The 16,365-nt window shown below is 36.5% G+C and overlaps 3 protein-coding genes across 4 annotated transcripts; 2 read left to right on the top strand and 1 right to left on the bottom strand.

Annotated features, from left to right (window-relative positions):
* Positions 1-2,820: 2,820 nt before the first annotated feature.
* On the bottom strand, positions 2,821-3,957 carry LOC116024626 (uncharacterized protein At5g19025-like). The gene has a single exon (XM_031265569.1). The coding sequence runs from the start codon at positions 3,730-3,732 to the stop codon at positions 3,028-3,030; it is 705 nt and encodes a 234-aa protein (XP_031121429.1). The 5' UTR covers positions 3,733-3,957; the 3' UTR covers positions 2,821-3,027.
* A 4,678-nt stretch (positions 3,958-8,635) lies between these two features.
* On the top strand, positions 8,636-12,315 carry LOC116024585 (transcription antitermination protein NusB). 2 transcript variants are annotated; one of them, XM_031265502.1, is made up of 7 exons: positions 8,636-9,042; positions 9,146-9,222; positions 9,908-10,042; positions 10,992-11,046; positions 11,136-11,223; positions 11,484-11,582; positions 11,793-12,315. In XM_031265502.1, exons 1-7 carry the CDS (start codon positions 8,720-8,722, stop codon positions 11,934-11,936), a joined length of 921 nt encoding a protein of 306 aa, XP_031121362.1. In that variant the 5' UTR covers positions 8,636-8,719; the 3' UTR covers positions 11,937-12,315. The 2 variants fall into 2 exon arrangements, with proteins under 2 accessions (XP_031121362.1, XP_031121363.1); XM_031265503.1 differs by lacking the exon at positions 9,908-10,042.
* A 764-nt stretch (positions 12,316-13,079) lies between these two features.
* Positions 13,080-16,334, top strand: LOC116024823 (TATA-box-binding protein). The gene is made up of 10 exons (XM_031265826.1): positions 13,080-13,300; positions 13,687-13,798; positions 14,564-14,651; positions 14,742-14,813; positions 15,019-15,069; positions 15,365-15,409; positions 15,507-15,599; positions 15,738-15,839; positions 15,932-16,005; positions 16,102-16,334. Coding segments are annotated over exons 2-10 (603 nt in total). The 5' UTR covers positions 13,080-13,300; positions 13,687-13,721; the 3' UTR covers positions 16,103-16,334.
* Positions 16,335-16,365: the final 31 nt, after the last annotated feature.

The raw sequence follows: 16,365 nt of genomic DNA, 5'->3' as shown, positions 1-16,365 counted from the left end.
TTTATTTAGGATTGAAGTTGATTTAGTGCGAAAATTTACATTTCTGCGTGGATCTTAATAAGGGGAAGAAGAAGGAATCATCCTAAATGGGATGGAGGATGAGAAATTACCATTAGGACCGTATTTATAACCGTTAACTAACAGAATTTTTAAAAAGACTAAAATTGGGTAAAACCATCAAAGTCGAGGACTATATTGAGCACAAAAAGTCATTTAGGACTAAATTGAGTAAAACCACTATAGTCGAGGACTATATTGGGTATTAACTCTTTCTACATTAAATTTGATTAGAATAATTAAATGTGATAAAAGAATAGGTAAAAATTATGCACTAAATGTGGCAAATAAATACAGAGTAAATAAATATTTGGCTACGAAAATTTACATTTCTGCATGGATCTTAATTAGGGGAAGAAGAAGGAATCATCCTAAATGGGATGAAGGACGAGAAATTACCATTAGGACCATATTTCTAACCGTCCACTAACAGAATTTTTAATAAAGGACTAAATTGAGTAAAACCATTAAAGTCGATGACTAAATTGAGCACAAAAAGTCATTTAGGACTAAATTGAGTAAAACCACTATAGTCAAACCACTATAGTCAAGGACTATATCAGGTATTAACTCAATGTAGAAAACAGTCGAACAATTCCAGTTTAAAATCATACAAATTTGAACACATCAACTCTTAGATGGTGAAAATATATAGTTGAAGCATAAAATTGTTAATTGGATGGTGGTTAAGGAGAGATCTTCATTTTTGTTAAAATTAACGTTAATTTTGAGTGCTATTAATTCTGTTACAATATAGTATCTGTTCATATATACTTTCTCAACATATTGGAACACAAAGAGTCCATATCATTATTCTATCACACGAGTTCAATTATTGTCAATACCCTCTCGGTCAAGTTCATTACATTGTCTCAAGTAGTAGTTACATCTTTCCCTCGACACCCAAAAGAAGACAAAACTGCACACACACACACATATAAAGGATACAAAATTGCATGATCCTACCAGGAATCCAACACAAGCCATTAACCCAGAACTACAAAAGCAGAATAAAGAAAAAGGTAACAGACAGGCCATTTTAGTTTTGACATGTAATAGCATACAAAAAGAACCAAGAATTGTCAGCCACTCATTTCTCCAATGGCATTTTCATCAAAGATGGGAAGATAGAGACCTTCCTTAAGCTGCATAAGACAAGATTGTTAGAAGCATAAACACAGATGGGGATGTTTTAACTTCCCATGTACTTCACTCAGGACAGGGGACAGGGAATTCCTCACAGGAATATATAGGAAAAAGTTTAAGAAAGCTTGCTGATATATTGCCTGCTTATGCATCTCAGAGGCACAAGATATGTAGAGATATAAAGCATATAATGAACATATGTTGCCCAATATTACAGATAAAGCCCCTAAAATCGGTAGCAATTGATCTGAATATGCATCTCTGAGGCACAAGATATATAGGTACAGAGAATATAAGGAACATAAGCTGCCCAGTATTATATTACAGATAAAGCCCCTAAAATTGGTAGCAATTGATCTGAATATGGATCTCAGAGGCACAAGATATGTAGGTACAGAGAATATAATGAACATAAGCTGCCCAGTATCGCAGATAAAGCCCCCAAAATCGGTAGCAATTGATCTGCACTCAAAGCCAAATAGAAGCTGGGAATGGAATTCATGTACTGTACAAAACCCCATACACATTCAAAAGTCCCACAGCCATCACAACCCATAAAATACACAAAAATGTGTGCACACATATTTGATTATATACCTCATGGCTCATGGAACTTATTCAAGCATTGGTTTGATTCATAGGGGTTCAGAAATGAAAATACTTGCATGACTTCAGATCTTAAAGTGTTGTTTGCACTGAAGATATTGACATTTTATTATTGCATTGGATCCCAGAGGGTCAAATTATATTCTAGTTTTCAACAAAAACTAGTTCTTTCGGTTGCTTGGATGTAATATCTTGCCCTAGAAAACAGACACAGTTCAAACTACCATATCATAACAATTCAAGGCAGAAAAAGAGTAGTTAACTATCAGCAACAAAACACTTAACAAACTAGAAATGCAGGAAACAAGCCAAACTTCACTTGAACACTGCATTCTGTTTACAATTCATCCAGAAATACGAAACTATAAGGCTGACCATCCCTCTGACATGCAACCGTATTTACATTACTGATCATGAATGTAGATCTAATCAAGAGAGAACAACTCACCTTCACAATCAATTGGAAATGTTAGCTTTGAGGCTCTTGACTCTATAGTGACATAACACTGTTATAATATGGGTTCACAGTGCACACAGATCCAATGAAGAAACATGGGTAAAAGAACATTCCATTTGATGCATTCTTTACTCCTCCAGCATATCACATGGAACCATCAATTCATTTTCAGTAAAAACAACCACAGAAGAAATTCAAAACAATCAAAACATATTTTGACACTTGCCCTTAATGTTTCATTGTAAAGAAGGCAACTTTATGGGATTACAACAACATAAACAGGGGCAACCCCAAGTTTGGTAAGGCTGGTGACTTAGTAACCACAATGTTACAAGTTCGACTACCCAAGGGTGCGACCTATTCACCTTCTTAGTTTGAGCCGGTTAGCTATGGGCCTGATTTACCTCCTGGTCTTTTGCCGGTTAGGATCACAAGGCTGGATTTACCTGGTGCACCCCTTGGGTATTGGGGGCAAGTTTCCCTCATCACTCAAAAAAAAAAAAACATAAACAGCCACCAAAGATAATATGCAAGCAAATTTAATCATGTAAAGGTGGAGGAAAAACACTAAAATAACTAGATACTATATATTGGTATAGCATGATACATATCAGTTATTGTATAGAATCATCTGAGTTCATCTTGAAAGACATGAGAGTCTTGTATGGAAGCAAAAGATGTTTGATATGTCTTATACCATCATTTATTCATCATCATGTAAACAGGTAATAACAACATACAAACTAGCACCTACTATTGATTCATTTCTTAATCTTACGAATTTTCTTATTCCCCCAAACTTCCAATCTCCCCGCGGGGCATCCGCAGGGCGCTCGGAAGATGAGGACGGTGCGGCCGTTGAGAGGCGCCATCCGCTTGAGCTCCGCCTCCAGCTCCTTGCGATCCTGGCCCAGGTCCAACGGTTTCGCCCCGTAATTGTAGAACACGTTCCCGTTGACGCTCGCGTCGGGCGGCAAATACTTGAGGCACTCCTCCGACTCGAGCTGGATATCGAACTCAACCGCCTTCCGCAATCCCTGGCAATTGGGGTTCCCGCAGCGCCGGGACCGCAGATCGATGATCTCCCAGGCCACGATCACCACCACGACTCCCAGGAGCGTCGCCAGGAGGCCGACGAAATACGCGACGGGGGCGTCGCTGATGACCTCCACCACGGCGTCGAACAGCACGGGGAAAACCAGGCACGTCACCGATTTGAAATAGGGGATAATCAGGAACCCTAGAGATCCCAAAACCAGGATCAGTATAACCGCATCCACAGCAGCCATGGGCGAGTGATCGCTGCAAAACGGATGAGCTAGGAGATTGAAGTAGCAGTGATTCTTGTTCCGCGACAGCCTGTTCTTGCTCTGCGAATTCGCATTGAATCGGTTCCGGTTCCTCCGCGGCTCGAACGCCCGGCAAAACTCGATCAAACTCCGGCAATCAACCATTGGTAACCTCATTTCTTCTCGCCTCCCCCCGCCTTCGTTTATTAATCAAAAATTCCTCGGATTCTCGATTGGGAATACTGGGAATTGGATTCTAGAGATGATGATGATAATCGGATTCTGAAGAGATCAGAACAGGGACGGAGATAGAGAGACACGTATATTGGATGCAGTTAATTTATATAGGTGCAGACTTATTTGAAGAAGAGGGGAAATATATGGATTTGGAGAACGGAAAAAGGAGCAGATAAGAAGTCAATTCTCACTGTTGAGGGAAGAATATAGCGATTGCTCGTTTGCTCCGTACCATTTAGGCCGCGTATGGTACATTCTTAATTTCTGTTACAATTTTCATTTCATTAACTTCCTTATTCTTTGATTTACGAAAAAAAATTACATTTTGTACTCAATATCTAAATATATTATTTTGCAAAACATATTTTGTGGCTCTGACAAAACAAAATTTATAAGAGATAAATTAACATAAAATAGTTCATAATTGATCAGTCCAAACAAAAAAATTATAATAATAAACACCTCTTATAATAAGTTAAACTTTGAACTATCAAGTTTTATTATTCTTATTATTGTATAAATGTGAGTATGTGATTATATAATGACACTAATACAATGTATTTACTAATTGGAGATATTTTGTATTGAATAATGTTACATTTCTTTTTCTTTTTCTTTTTTTAATTTCACCCCTAATTTTTAATTTCAATATTTGATTGAGTTCTTTTATATTTGATTAATAAATTGATTCATATTTTAACGTTGTTTGACGTTGGCTTCTTTTTCTTTTTCTTTTTTGGTAAATAGAAAATTGGAGAAAAGAATGCATATACGGAGTATGTTTATTTGTAACTTTTTATAATTTTGGAAACGAAAGTGAAAAATAAAATATTGAAGAATTGAAGTAAACACTATCCTAACATTTTAAGTTCTGTAACAAAAAATTTAAAATTAAATTTGAGTGTTATGTGAATAAAATATAAGAAGTATAATTATATTAAAATACCCATTTTTTCTATTTTATTTTTTCAAAAAGAAAGAGAAAAATATTTCGTTAATAAATGCACAATGTCATTAAACATTAAAAAGTAAAAATAAAAAATAAAAAAATCGATTAGGTGCAGATGATTATTGTATTTGAATATCATGAATTCAATGTTTAATTATTGTCAACACTTTTCAAGTCAAGTATGTCGCATATGATCTTCCTAATTCGATTTACATCTCATGTGTAATTTTACAAGATATTACGCATGAAGGAGATTAGGACATATATCAATTCACACCTTTGAGTAATGTTTTGAATTTGTCTTGTCACCTTATAAAAAAAAATATAGTTAAGGATACAAATATACAACATGTGAGTTTGATTCATATATTTTCATTATATTCAATTCATGTTATTGAATGTATTTTAAATAGTTTGTATATGACAATTTGAATGATATTATATTTTATTTTGGTCAAATATTTCACTTTTCATGCGATGAATCAATTTAAGTTGATTGAATTTTAATGTGATTGATTATAATAAAGTAGGCAACAATTTTAATAAAGAACAGATCATATAAAATTTAATGCTCTTAATATTACATCTTTATTGAAGATATCTTTGTATTATTTGTTTAATGATATTTGAATAAAATTGTGTGTTATGTGTATAATTATATTAAATATTTTATTTGTACTCAAAAAAATTAAATATTTTATTTAAAAAATTACAATGCGGATTGTAACAATGATGGTACTACAAGTAGTAAAAGATTATGAAAACCTTGTTGTATTATGTTCAATTTAAGCAAATTGAATATGTATTTATTGTTTAATATTAATTTATACGAAATTTGACTCATTAATAGTTAAATTTCTTTTCACAAAATCATCATATTGTTTATTTAATAAGAATATTCAAAAGTGTTTCTTGTTTATTTAATAAGAAAATTTAAAATAAAATATTATAGTTTAATGCACATCCTCTAAATAGTAGTTATGGATTTCTCTCATAAATTAAAAAAAAAAAAAAAAAGAGAGAGAGAGAGAACAAAAAACAAAAAACAAAAAAAAACAAAAAAACAAAATAATAATATGCTAGATCAATCTCTTCATTATAGTTAATGTGAAAAATTCGATTACACAATTATAAATATTACTGCTATGAGCATAAAACAAGTTAAATAATGATAGCTCTCATGAATCATGCCGTTGTTTGGGTGCCAGTGCCCCTATTTATGCATATTTGGTACCTTGTTGCTCAGTTCCAGCCAATTAGTGGTAAATATACCACTTAGCTGGGTGGAGATGCAGATATCATTGCAATATATATGTATAAACGAATCTATTATATATATATATATATATATGACGAGAGAAATCATTTGTCACACGAGACATAAATCGCACGAGGAAGATCTCAATTGAGGTGGTGTTTAACTATTAACAATAATCGAACTCGTGACCTTTAGATACAAGAGTCATGCTTCACCCACTCGATCATCTATTTTGAAACATATCTCAAATATGTTCTTATACTAGACAAGATATATTAACGAGATGCAAATATCACTCCAATATCCATAAAGAAACCTATTTAATAGTACACCAATTTTTATTTATTTTTAGATTACGAGAGAAGTCCACATCCACTACTCCACAACCCACACAGGAGAGCTAAATCAAAGGCTGACAAGAGAGGTTCCGGATAATCAAGTTTAAACCTATCTTCCGGGAATAAAATACGGTGACGGAACGTCTCACTAACATGGGGGCATTTCAAAACGTTGATTGGAGGGTTTTTGAGCTCCCTTTGCCTGGCTTGGAGGCGATCACTGCGGATGACTTGTTGGGTGTGACCACGCCTAGGCGTGTGTTCACTAGTGCGTAGGCATTTTTCCGGGGCCTCCCTCCCTTTTTAAAAAAAAAAAAAAATCACGCCTATAATATGCTGCGATCAGCTTGACTAAAACAATATTAAAAATAATTAAATTATTGACCTACAATAATTATGTTTCATTCACGTGATCCCTTCTTTCGGACGGTATGTCAAATATTTTCTTATACTAATATAATGGGGGAAAAGAAAAAGGAATTGTGAAAGGGTGTACGGAGAACATCTATGCACAAAGCACCAAAGTGCGCTTACTAGGGAAGGCAATATGGGAAAGGCCAAAGCCACATACAAAAAACTCAAATGCCGTGTGGGATGAGTCAGATCCCACGGGATATGCATATTGGATCCCATATCTTTCGCGAACTAGGAAATGGAGTTGCATTGCACGCACGTTTGAGGTTTGACTTTATGTTTATTTACATAAATTGCTGTATTCTCCGATCTATATTTTAGGTTGTTTTATTTGGCTACTAGCTCTTTTGAATTTTGTGTTTTGAGCTTTAAATATGGATTTTTTTTTTTTTTTGTTGATTTTCTTTTGGCTGAAGTCTATCGCGTTCGGCAGAACTTTATAGTTTATTTTGAATTATAAATAAGTTATTAGTTTTGGTTGACGGAAAAGTACGTTATAAGTATGCGTTTTGGGTGAAGTTTACTTTGTGATTATAGTTGATAAAAGAACTTAAGTAGATAAAGTAGAATAAGTTGCTTGTAGTTAATCGGCTCAAATTGATAAGGCTAATCGGTAATTTTCGCATTGAGTCAAATTTAGAATATTGTGGTTATCAAACAAGACTAATTTGGATGGGGCACGGTTGCCACTATAACTTATTAACTTTGTTTGGTAAGCATTTATACAAAAGATTACATGTCATTAATCTTAGAGTTTATAGGCTAATCGGCTCATTTACATTAGTTTGATTGGCTAATCGACTCGATTGCATCAATATGACAAGTTTGAGTATCTAATTGAAACTTTTTATAATTTATATATCTATTGATGCTTTGAGTAATAGCAAGCAAGATTTAGACATGGATTTTCGAAAAGCGTGCTCTCGTTTTTCCGCTATTGAATATACACTTTGGGACCATAATCAGCAAATAACACAAGAATGTAAACTAATATAGATCGTACATAGCTGACCGATTCAAATTGACAAGGCTAATAGGCAGCTTCCGTAGTGAGTCGAACTCGAAATCTTGTACGTAGTCACTAAACTAATTATCCGACTAACTTGGTTGGGGTTGCCACTACAAGTTATCAACGTTGTTCAGTAAGAATTAGAACGTAAGAATACATGTCATTAATCTTGGAATTTAGAGGCTAATAAGTTCATTTACATTAATTTGATAGGCTAATCGAGTAACTCAATTGCATTAATATGAGAAGTTGTAGTGTCTAATTTGAATTTTTTGTATGGAGTACAATTTATAAATATAATTGATGTTTTGAATGTTGTCAAGATCTATCATCTATATCTGGATATTCGTGATAAAGGTGACCATACCGATTTAAAGATAATAGATCAAAATGAAGGTGACTAACGGACTATATCGATTCAAGGAAGTTAAATGAAGCGTTTTTAGTAAAAACAGGGGTTATTGCACTATTTACTTTGTTTAAAATTTTATTTGACACCTTAAAAGGGATAACCGAGTGAATAGAATACGATTATTATATATAAAGTTATGAGTGTAATTTTTGCTAATATTTTCTCAATTGATCAATTGTGGATTATTATATCAAGGCGAATTTGACAAATCTTTTCAATTTGAAACTTTAAAAATTATTATTTTTGTTTTCAAAAAAAAATTATTATTTTTAATATGACAGTTATTAAAATGAGTATTTAGATTATGACATTATTATTATTATTTTGATAATAATCTAAATTTACGGATTTCATTGGATTATATCTTAAATTTTATAAATTTACTGTAAATCAAATTTCGAAATGAAAGGAACAAAATAAAAAAAGATAATTTACTCCTCGGAAAGCACCGGTAATACATTAGTCCGCGAATGTTATCCACAACGGTCTCAGACTCCAGTCTACACTGCTTTCCGCTGTAATCAATCCCGGAGAAGAAGCGGAGCAAATGCCGGCGGCGACTTCCTTTCTCAGCTCTCCGGCCGGAGCTTCGCACCTCCCCTTCTCCCTTGTACTAATCTCTTCTTCTTCTTCCTCCACCCTAAAACCCCACGTGGGGTTTATCTTCAATTCGCTCCCGAAATGCCCACCCCGCTTGCTCTTCTCTTCCCCGCACGCCGCCACCGGCGGCAGAACCTCTCTCCTCCTCCGCCCCTCGGCTCTCGCCGTCGACGACGCGCTTGGGCAATCCGCCGATACGTTCTCGGTGCAGCCCAAGATTGACAAGAGCGGGAGATTTTGCAGCCCCAGGGCGGCTCGGGAGCTTGCTCTGTAAGCCATTTGTGTTGCGCAATTTGAGATTTTCATCGTTTAGTATTCTGTGTTTTGCTAATTTTGTTTTTTTGGTTATGTGTGTTGTGTGCTGGGCGCTTAGGATGACTCTATATGCCTCGTGTTTAGAAGGGACTGACCCTGTTCGACTTTTCGAGAAAAGGTTGAGCATTAGAAGAGGTAATGTTAGTAGAAATTGAATGCAATTGTGTAATCTCTTTATTGTCCCTTTATTAATTACTCCGAGTATGTTGTGTAAGTTTCAAATCCTGTCCGTAGACTAGGACGAGGATTGTTGGTGTTAACCTCGGGGTGATGCCCCCATATGGGTGCACAGAGATAAGGATTGCTGTTCTGCATGGGTAGCTTAGTTGGTCACAGGTGTGAAGTTTGTATAGAAAGACAGCGTGGGAGCAACCTCTCAAAGTGAGGGGAGCTTCTTGTGCGCAGTAAGCAAAGGTCTAGCCTCTATGTTCAGCTGAATTATCATGATTTACATCCTCCCAAATGCTCTGTCGTACTGGGGCATGAGAGCGAGGCCCATGGGGTTGGGGATTCAACCTTTTGGGAAGAGAGAGATAAGGATTGCTCTGTTAACTTTGGGGGTGATGGCCCCTGGGTGCACGGAGATGAGGATTGTTGTGTTAACCTCAAGGGTGATGCCCTTGCATTGGGTGCACGAAGACGAGGATTGTTGTGTTAACAAGGACGCCCTTGTTGTGAACCTGCATGGATAGTGTCGAATTCACTTCTATGGCAGTGTTTCATGGCACAATATTCTTTTATTTTCACATTATCAGTCTTATTTCCCGAATAGTTGTTGTGTTCATTGGGACAAAGCATGATTTTGAGTTTGTGTTTTCAGAACCTGGCTATGAATTTGATAAAGAGTGTTTAACGAAATATAACCATATGAGCTTTGGAGGGCCACCAGTGACAACAGAGACACTGGAGGAAGCTGATCAGCTTGAGCTCAGTGATGAAAAGGAGTCTGAAGTTGGTCAGTTTTTTTTTTTCCTCGATTAGAAGTTTACAGATTGTAGTTAGTTTTATTGTGTTTTTTCTTTTCGGGGACGAGGGAAACCCACAACCACTACCGAGGGTGTGCACATGGTAAACCTTTCCTTGTGACCCTAGCTGACAAAGGACCACAAGGAAGTAAACCAGCCTAGGTTAGCCATAGCTGACCAGCTTAAACCAAGAAGGTCAATAGGCCGCTCCCGCTGGGAGTCAAACTTGTAACCTTGTGTTTTTGGTTGGAGTAATGCATGTTCTCCTTTGTTGTGTGATGCCCTTTGGGTATCCTTCAATTATCCCGCTTCTAGTTTGTTAATAAGAATAACATTGGTGAATAACTGAATGCTTCAGATTGCTTTCTAGTATTTATGCATGCTAGAAAGCAGTAATAATATATCAAGTTCATGCCTTGGTATTCTATCACTGCTATAAAGGAATGGGAACTCGATCCTTATCTTGGGCATCGCTGCATCATGCATGTTTACAAATTCTATCCGATCGCAATGTAGCGTTATTAACAAATACTAAACTTCTAGGATGTGGATTAATGGTTTTCTAACTGAACCTCCCGTTCCCCTTCCCTCTCTCCTTTTTTATGAGAACTGTCTCACAAGTATGTGCTAATGAACGCGTAAATAAGTCTCTATTTTGAATGAGAAGTGGACTATTTTGGTATTCCTCAGAGTTCTGCTTCGGATTGCTGGAAAACAGAAAAGTCTAGTGCGGTTACATATGTATCTTCATTGGCATTTTTTTTTCTTTTTTTGTTATTTAATTTTTCCTATGGTTCTTCTTGTCTGATCCTTTATGCATCATTCGTTTTCCTTTTTCCTTGTCTACTTCTCAAGTTTCTATCCCCTTTCGCTTATTTCTACTTTCTTTGCGGGGAACATGAATTGATGCTTATAATCTCTCCATTCTCTCTCGCACAGAAGCAGAAGTTCTGTCAGCACCCCCAAAGTTAGTTTACAGCAAACTAATTTTACGGTATGTCCGTTTTTTTTTGTATCACTGTCGTAACATGGTTGAAGGCATACGTGTGAAGAGAGGCTAATTTATTTTTGTTGTTGTTGCAGCTTCACCCGGAAACTTTTGGTTGCAGTTGCCGAGAAATGGGACAGCCATGTGCTCGTAATTGATAAAGTTGCGCCTCACAATTGGAAGGTTTGACTCCATCTTATCAGATCTCTTTTAGCTTTCTTTATTCTTCGACTTGTAACATACGTGACTTAATTTTATCATAATCTTTTTGGAATTAGTCATTTTGTTGTAATTTTCGGGACTTTGTATCTAGGTATCACGAAGTTAATAATATCAGATATTCTCAACCGTCTTTTCTTGTATATAGCGGATGTTCATATCCTTTTTAGATAGAAATTTTGTTAGTTAAGATTCTGGTTGTTAAACTGTATTGTTCTATTCAGAGTGAACCGGCTGGAAGAATCTTGGAACTTTCGATTCTTCATTTGGCAATGTCTGAAATTGCAGTGCTGGGAACTCGGCACCAAATAGTTATCAACGAGGTATTTCTTTTCCCGCCTTCTTCGTTTTGAGATTATAGTCTGGGTCGTTTCCCCTTGCACCCAACCCGCCTTTACATTCCTGGCTTCAATCTTTATATATTATCCAAAGACCAGATATCTGCAATTTTTATCGCCTTTTTTTTGTTTGTTTGTTTGGTGTTTGGTTCATTTTTATTTTTTTACTTTCTTACCTTAAATCTTCTCAAAAAGGCGGTAGATCTTGCAAAACGGTTCTGTGATGGGGCAGCACCTCGTATCATCAATGGTTGCCTCAGGACATTTGTGAAGGATCTCGGGGGAACTAGCGCTGACCGAATAACAAACTCAAGCATTAAGCAGTCGGTTTTTACTTAGATGCATTGTCGAGGGTCAAGGTCTTCACCTCACGCAATGGCGTGTTGCTGAGTGAGCTGTAGCAGTCGAGAGAGAGCTCTTATTCTCTCGGGCCATTTCTACGTAAAGCCATGGAAGGGCGTGACAGAACGAAATCCTTGGTGTGCCATAACAGGCGATTGCGAGGCGGGGCAAAAAAAATTATATGTTGAATATAGAGAGCAAGTGTTGTATATGATGATAATGCTGTGCTAATACTGGCCATTGAAACTGGGATTTTTATGATGAATGTTGAATTTCATAGGAACATTGGACAATTGAAGTGTATTGTTGTTGTGTGTTCTGCTGTCAAAGTAGATATATACAGCTATATCAATTGATTTCTTCTGTTTTTGTTTTCTGTAGTTTACTAAACATTTCTATCCATATTTATGGGGTGTGTATGAGATGTTGCGAGTCTCTTTCAATTTAACCTCTGTGCAAACAAGATTAGTCATTAAAAAATAGCTTTTACGAAGAGTCAAATTTGAAATTTTGTGATTGCCAAGTCAAATGTCCGGCCAATTCAATAAAAGTTGTCCTATAAAAGATAGACATTTGATTCCTAATATACTTTTAGAGGACAAAAGTAGTATTAAGGTCAAAGGAAAGAGCGGTCTATTGGTATTTTGACTTGAGCCGGTCAATTATGAATAACTTAGGTTTATTTATCTCTTTTGTGTGATTTTTGCTGACTAGGGTCACAAGACAGTATTTATTCCGTACCATCGAATTGTGGTTGCGAATTTTCCTCGTGTAATTTTTTGCAAATATATACCTATATATCTATTCATAATATAATTATAAAATTTTTAGTTGAGATATATCCTATGAAATATATAATTTGATGTTAATTTTTGAAGCTAAATATAATTCGGCAAAATAAAATGAAAAAATTTGAGAAAAAATTTGTACTATGCAAAATCGTAGAAAAATAAAAACAAAACTCCACTACTACTCTACTAGTCTACTACAATGACCAATATGCCCATAATCAAGCGTCGACTACTATGGGCACGAGGAGGCTAATTCGGTCCATTAAAAAATAACACCCACCCACCCCCTCTCACCACCCCACCCCGCACATAAGATTCCACACCACTCCTCACATCCATCATTCACCCTCCTCGCTCTCGATCTTTCCTCTCTCCCACAGCACAAAACCACCCCTCTCCTCTCTCTATAAAATCTCTAGATCTGTATAAAAGACGCTCCCTTTCAAATTCTTGCCGCTTCTTTCCCCATTTCCCCCTCCTTAAACCTCCCAAAAATCCTCTCCTTCACAAGCTCTGCTCAGTTTTCCTGCCCAAACAAGCCAACCCTAGCTCCGATTTCCCGTTCACAAGGTCCGCTTCCCACACCCTTGCGATCTTCAACTCGGAGAATCATAAATGTTTTCATATGAACAAATAAAATCGTGTTTTTCGTTTTGGGTTTAGTCTTCTTTCACGTTCAGATCTTTAAAAATCACTTTTGCTCCAAAAAGTTTCAACCTTTTTTTATCTTTGAACCTTCCAGACTCTGTTTGCTGCAATGGGTCGATGGGATTATTTATATCGGTTTGCATTTCTAATGGGATTTTTGTTTTTTTGTTTTCTTTTTTTTTTTTTGTTTTTTTTTTTTGGTCTTTAATTAAAGGGAAGCATAATTTGTGTACTGTTGAGAGGGTGGTATTGGGTGTTTTTGACTTTTTTTTTTTTTGTGTTTGTTTGTTTGTAATGGTGATCATCAGAGAACAGTGAGAGAAGGGAATAGGAGAGGAGGCATATGGCAGATCAGGGTTTGGAAGGAAGCCAACCGGTGGATCTATCTAAGCACCCCTCTGGAATAGTTCCTACTCTCCAGTAAGTTGTTCCCTCTTCCAGGTTCATTGCTACAGTGGATGACAGACTGGTTCTAAGATATGGTTATTTGGTGGAGTATTCATTTCATGCATGCTGCTTAATCTTTGTGTTCTTACTTATGTGTAGTTGCCGACTTGCTTCTAGCGGTAGGGTGGGGATTGGTTTGGGTTAGGCAGAAATGTAAAGTTTGGTTTTGAGTTTCGAAATTAAATTGACTCAATTCACCTCTCCACTAGCCCGGGGCAAGTTGATAGGTCCAAGATTTACAATGTAGTATCAGTTTATAATTACTTTTTCAACTTACTTAAGCATAAAGAGTCAATACAGCTCCACTGAGAGTCGAACTCATGACCTCCCATTTGGGAGAGTCACTTGGTGCCACGAGTTCATTGCCGATGGGTACAGGATATAGTCACAGGAACTTGGGCTATCAAAAAAATAAAAAAGCAGAAGAGGCAGTGCATGTAACTGTAATTTTAATAATTATTGTTGCATTTATCCTGCAAGAGATAGGAAATGAATGGCGAAGTGTTTGATTGTAATTAGCCTTAAAGGGAGAAAGAGAGTGTAATCAAAACAAGGCAAGATGGTTTGGTTTTCAGTAATTTGTATATGGAGTAGACTGGTACAGTTTACATGTGCATACTCTTTGCCGTGTTTCTGAGATTTTACTACTTTGTTGTTGTAATTTAATTTTCCTTTTGAGATGTGATTATTAAACAATTTTGACTGTTGCCATTGTAAATTTAATTTCCATATTGCTAGGAACATAGTGTCAACTGTGAACCTGGACTGCAAATTGGATCTTAAAGCCATTGCGCTGCAAGCTCGGAATGCGGAATACAATCCCAAAGTAACATTCTTTATGTTGTATGACTGTTATTTGACATAGTTAATGAGGTGTAGTAAAATGTTTAAACGTTGTTTACTTTTATCTGTTCAGCGTTTTGCTGCAGTCATTATGAGGATTAGAGAACCAAAAACAACAGCGCTGATTTTTGCTTCTGGGAAAATGGTAAGTACAGGAAATAACTTTGAATAAGAAAAACATATTTTCCTGCTTTTTATTTTATGTTTAACATGTTCAATAATTTAAAGCTTGCTCGGCTACTCATGAAACTTTTCTTTCCGTTTACATGAGTCGTTTCTTACAGTTCAGTGTATGCAATTTCTTCAAAATCTCATATGAGTTCTTAATAATGATTTTGAGCACCTTGCAGGTCTGTACTGGAGCAAAAAGTGAACAGCAGTCGAAATTGGCAGCACGTAAAGTATGCAGTAACTGTTTATGAGAATCCCATCAGTTTTTCATTAGATATTGGCTCTTTAAAAAATAAAAATAAAAACTACTCGTTATTAGATTATAGTACTCCCTTGTTATAGTTCACCTCCCCCCCCCCCCCCCCCCCCCCCCCCCCCCCCCCCCCCCCCCCCCCCCCCCCCCCCCCCCCCCCCCCCCCCCCCCCACCCCCCCCCCCCCCCCCCCCCCCCCCCCCCCCCCCCCCCCCCCCCCCCCCCCCCNTCTGTTGCATCGTATTTAACCTGCCTTTGTATTATTTTCTTCAGTATGCTAGAATCATCCAGAAGCTTGGTTTTCCTGCCAAGTTTAAGGTACATAGTTACATACAATCCTTAAAATCTTCTATATTGTATTTTTGTTCGTGTTCTATGTTTTGTTTTTAATTTTGTGCTTTTCTTGGCTTGTTAGGATTTTAAAATCCAGAATATTGTCGGTTCATGTGATGTTAAATTTCCCATAAGACTTGAAGGCCTTGCATATGCCCATGGTGCTTTCTCAAGTGTATGTTGCGAACTTGCGATATCTCTATCATTTATCTACAAGTTTTGAGTATCTTGATGTCCATTAGAAACAAAAAAAGGTAATACTCTAGTTCAGAATATTGTTGGTTTATGATGTTTAACTCGCTTCTCTCTTTAGTATGAACCAGAGTTATTCCCGGGATTAATATACCGTATGAAACAACCAAAAATAGTGCTGCTGATTTTCGTCTCTGGGAAAATTGTTCTCACAGGAGCTAAGGTAATGCCTTACAACACAGACATGCTCATTCTCGACTTTCTTGTCTATTGATTTCTGCATGCCATGCTGACAAATTTTCGAATCTCGCTCAGGTTAGAGACGAGACATACACTGCCTTCGAGAACATATACCCTGTGCTCACTGAATTCCGGAAGAATCAGCAATGGTAAGACACCGTTTTTTTTTTTTTTTTTTTTTTGAACAGTCGAACTATTTATCCACGATCATTGCTTCATCTGCGTTTCGTTCTTGATTTTACCAGATTTTGGGAATCGATCTACTGTGGACTGTGGAGATGTTGCATGGGAAGACATGTCAGAATGGTGGAGTGTTGTGAACTGTAAATACTAAGGAAATTAGATTTAGTTTAGTACTTGGTTGTGGTTCTCCTCCCTGTATCTTATGAAGTTTGTGCATCCATGTATAATATGTAGCAACATCAGATCATATACATTTTTTTCTATAATAAATTTGACAGACCAATAAATTACTGTGTAGTATTCAGTTGTAAGCTTATGCTAATATC

The sequence above is a fragment of the Ipomoea triloba genome, chromosome 7 (assembly GCF_003576645.1).
Source record: "Ipomoea triloba cultivar NCNSP0323 chromosome 7, ASM357664v1".
NCBI classification, from domain to species: domain Eukaryota; kingdom Viridiplantae; phylum Streptophyta; class Magnoliopsida; order Solanales; family Convolvulaceae; genus Ipomoea; species Ipomoea triloba.
This window is presented reverse-complemented; position numbering and strand designations above follow the sequence as displayed.

Bases quoted from the DNA above. Each gene is read 5' to 3' on its own strand.
- LOC116024585 (XM_031265502.1), top strand. From the start codon at position 8,720: ATGCCGGCGGCGACTTCCTTTCTCAGCTCTCCGGCCGGAGCTTCGCAC. The intron at 9,043-9,145 runs GTAAGCCATTTG...CTGGGCGCTTAG, and splicing joins GCGGCTCGGGAGCTTGCTCT to GATGACTCTATATGCCTCGT. The intron at 11,583-11,792 runs GTATTTCTTTTC...CTTCTCAAAAAG, and splicing joins ACCAAATAGTTATCAACGAG to GCGGTAGATCTTGCAAAACG.
- LOC116024626 (XM_031265569.1), bottom strand. From the start codon at position 3,732: ATGAGGTTACCAATGGTTGATTGCCGGAGTTTGATCGAGTTTTGCCGG.
- LOC116024823 (XM_031265826.1), top strand. From the start codon at position 13,722: ATGGCAGATCAGGGTTTGGAAGGAAGCCAACCGGTGGATCTATCTAAG. The intron at 15,070-15,364 runs GTATGCAGTAAC...TATTTTCTTCAG, and splicing joins CGAAATTGGCAGCACGTAAA to TATGCTAGAATCATCCAGAA. The intron at 15,410-15,506 runs GTACATAGTTAC...TTGGCTTGTTAG, and splicing joins GTTTTCCTGCCAAGTTTAAG to GATTTTAAAATCCAGAATAT.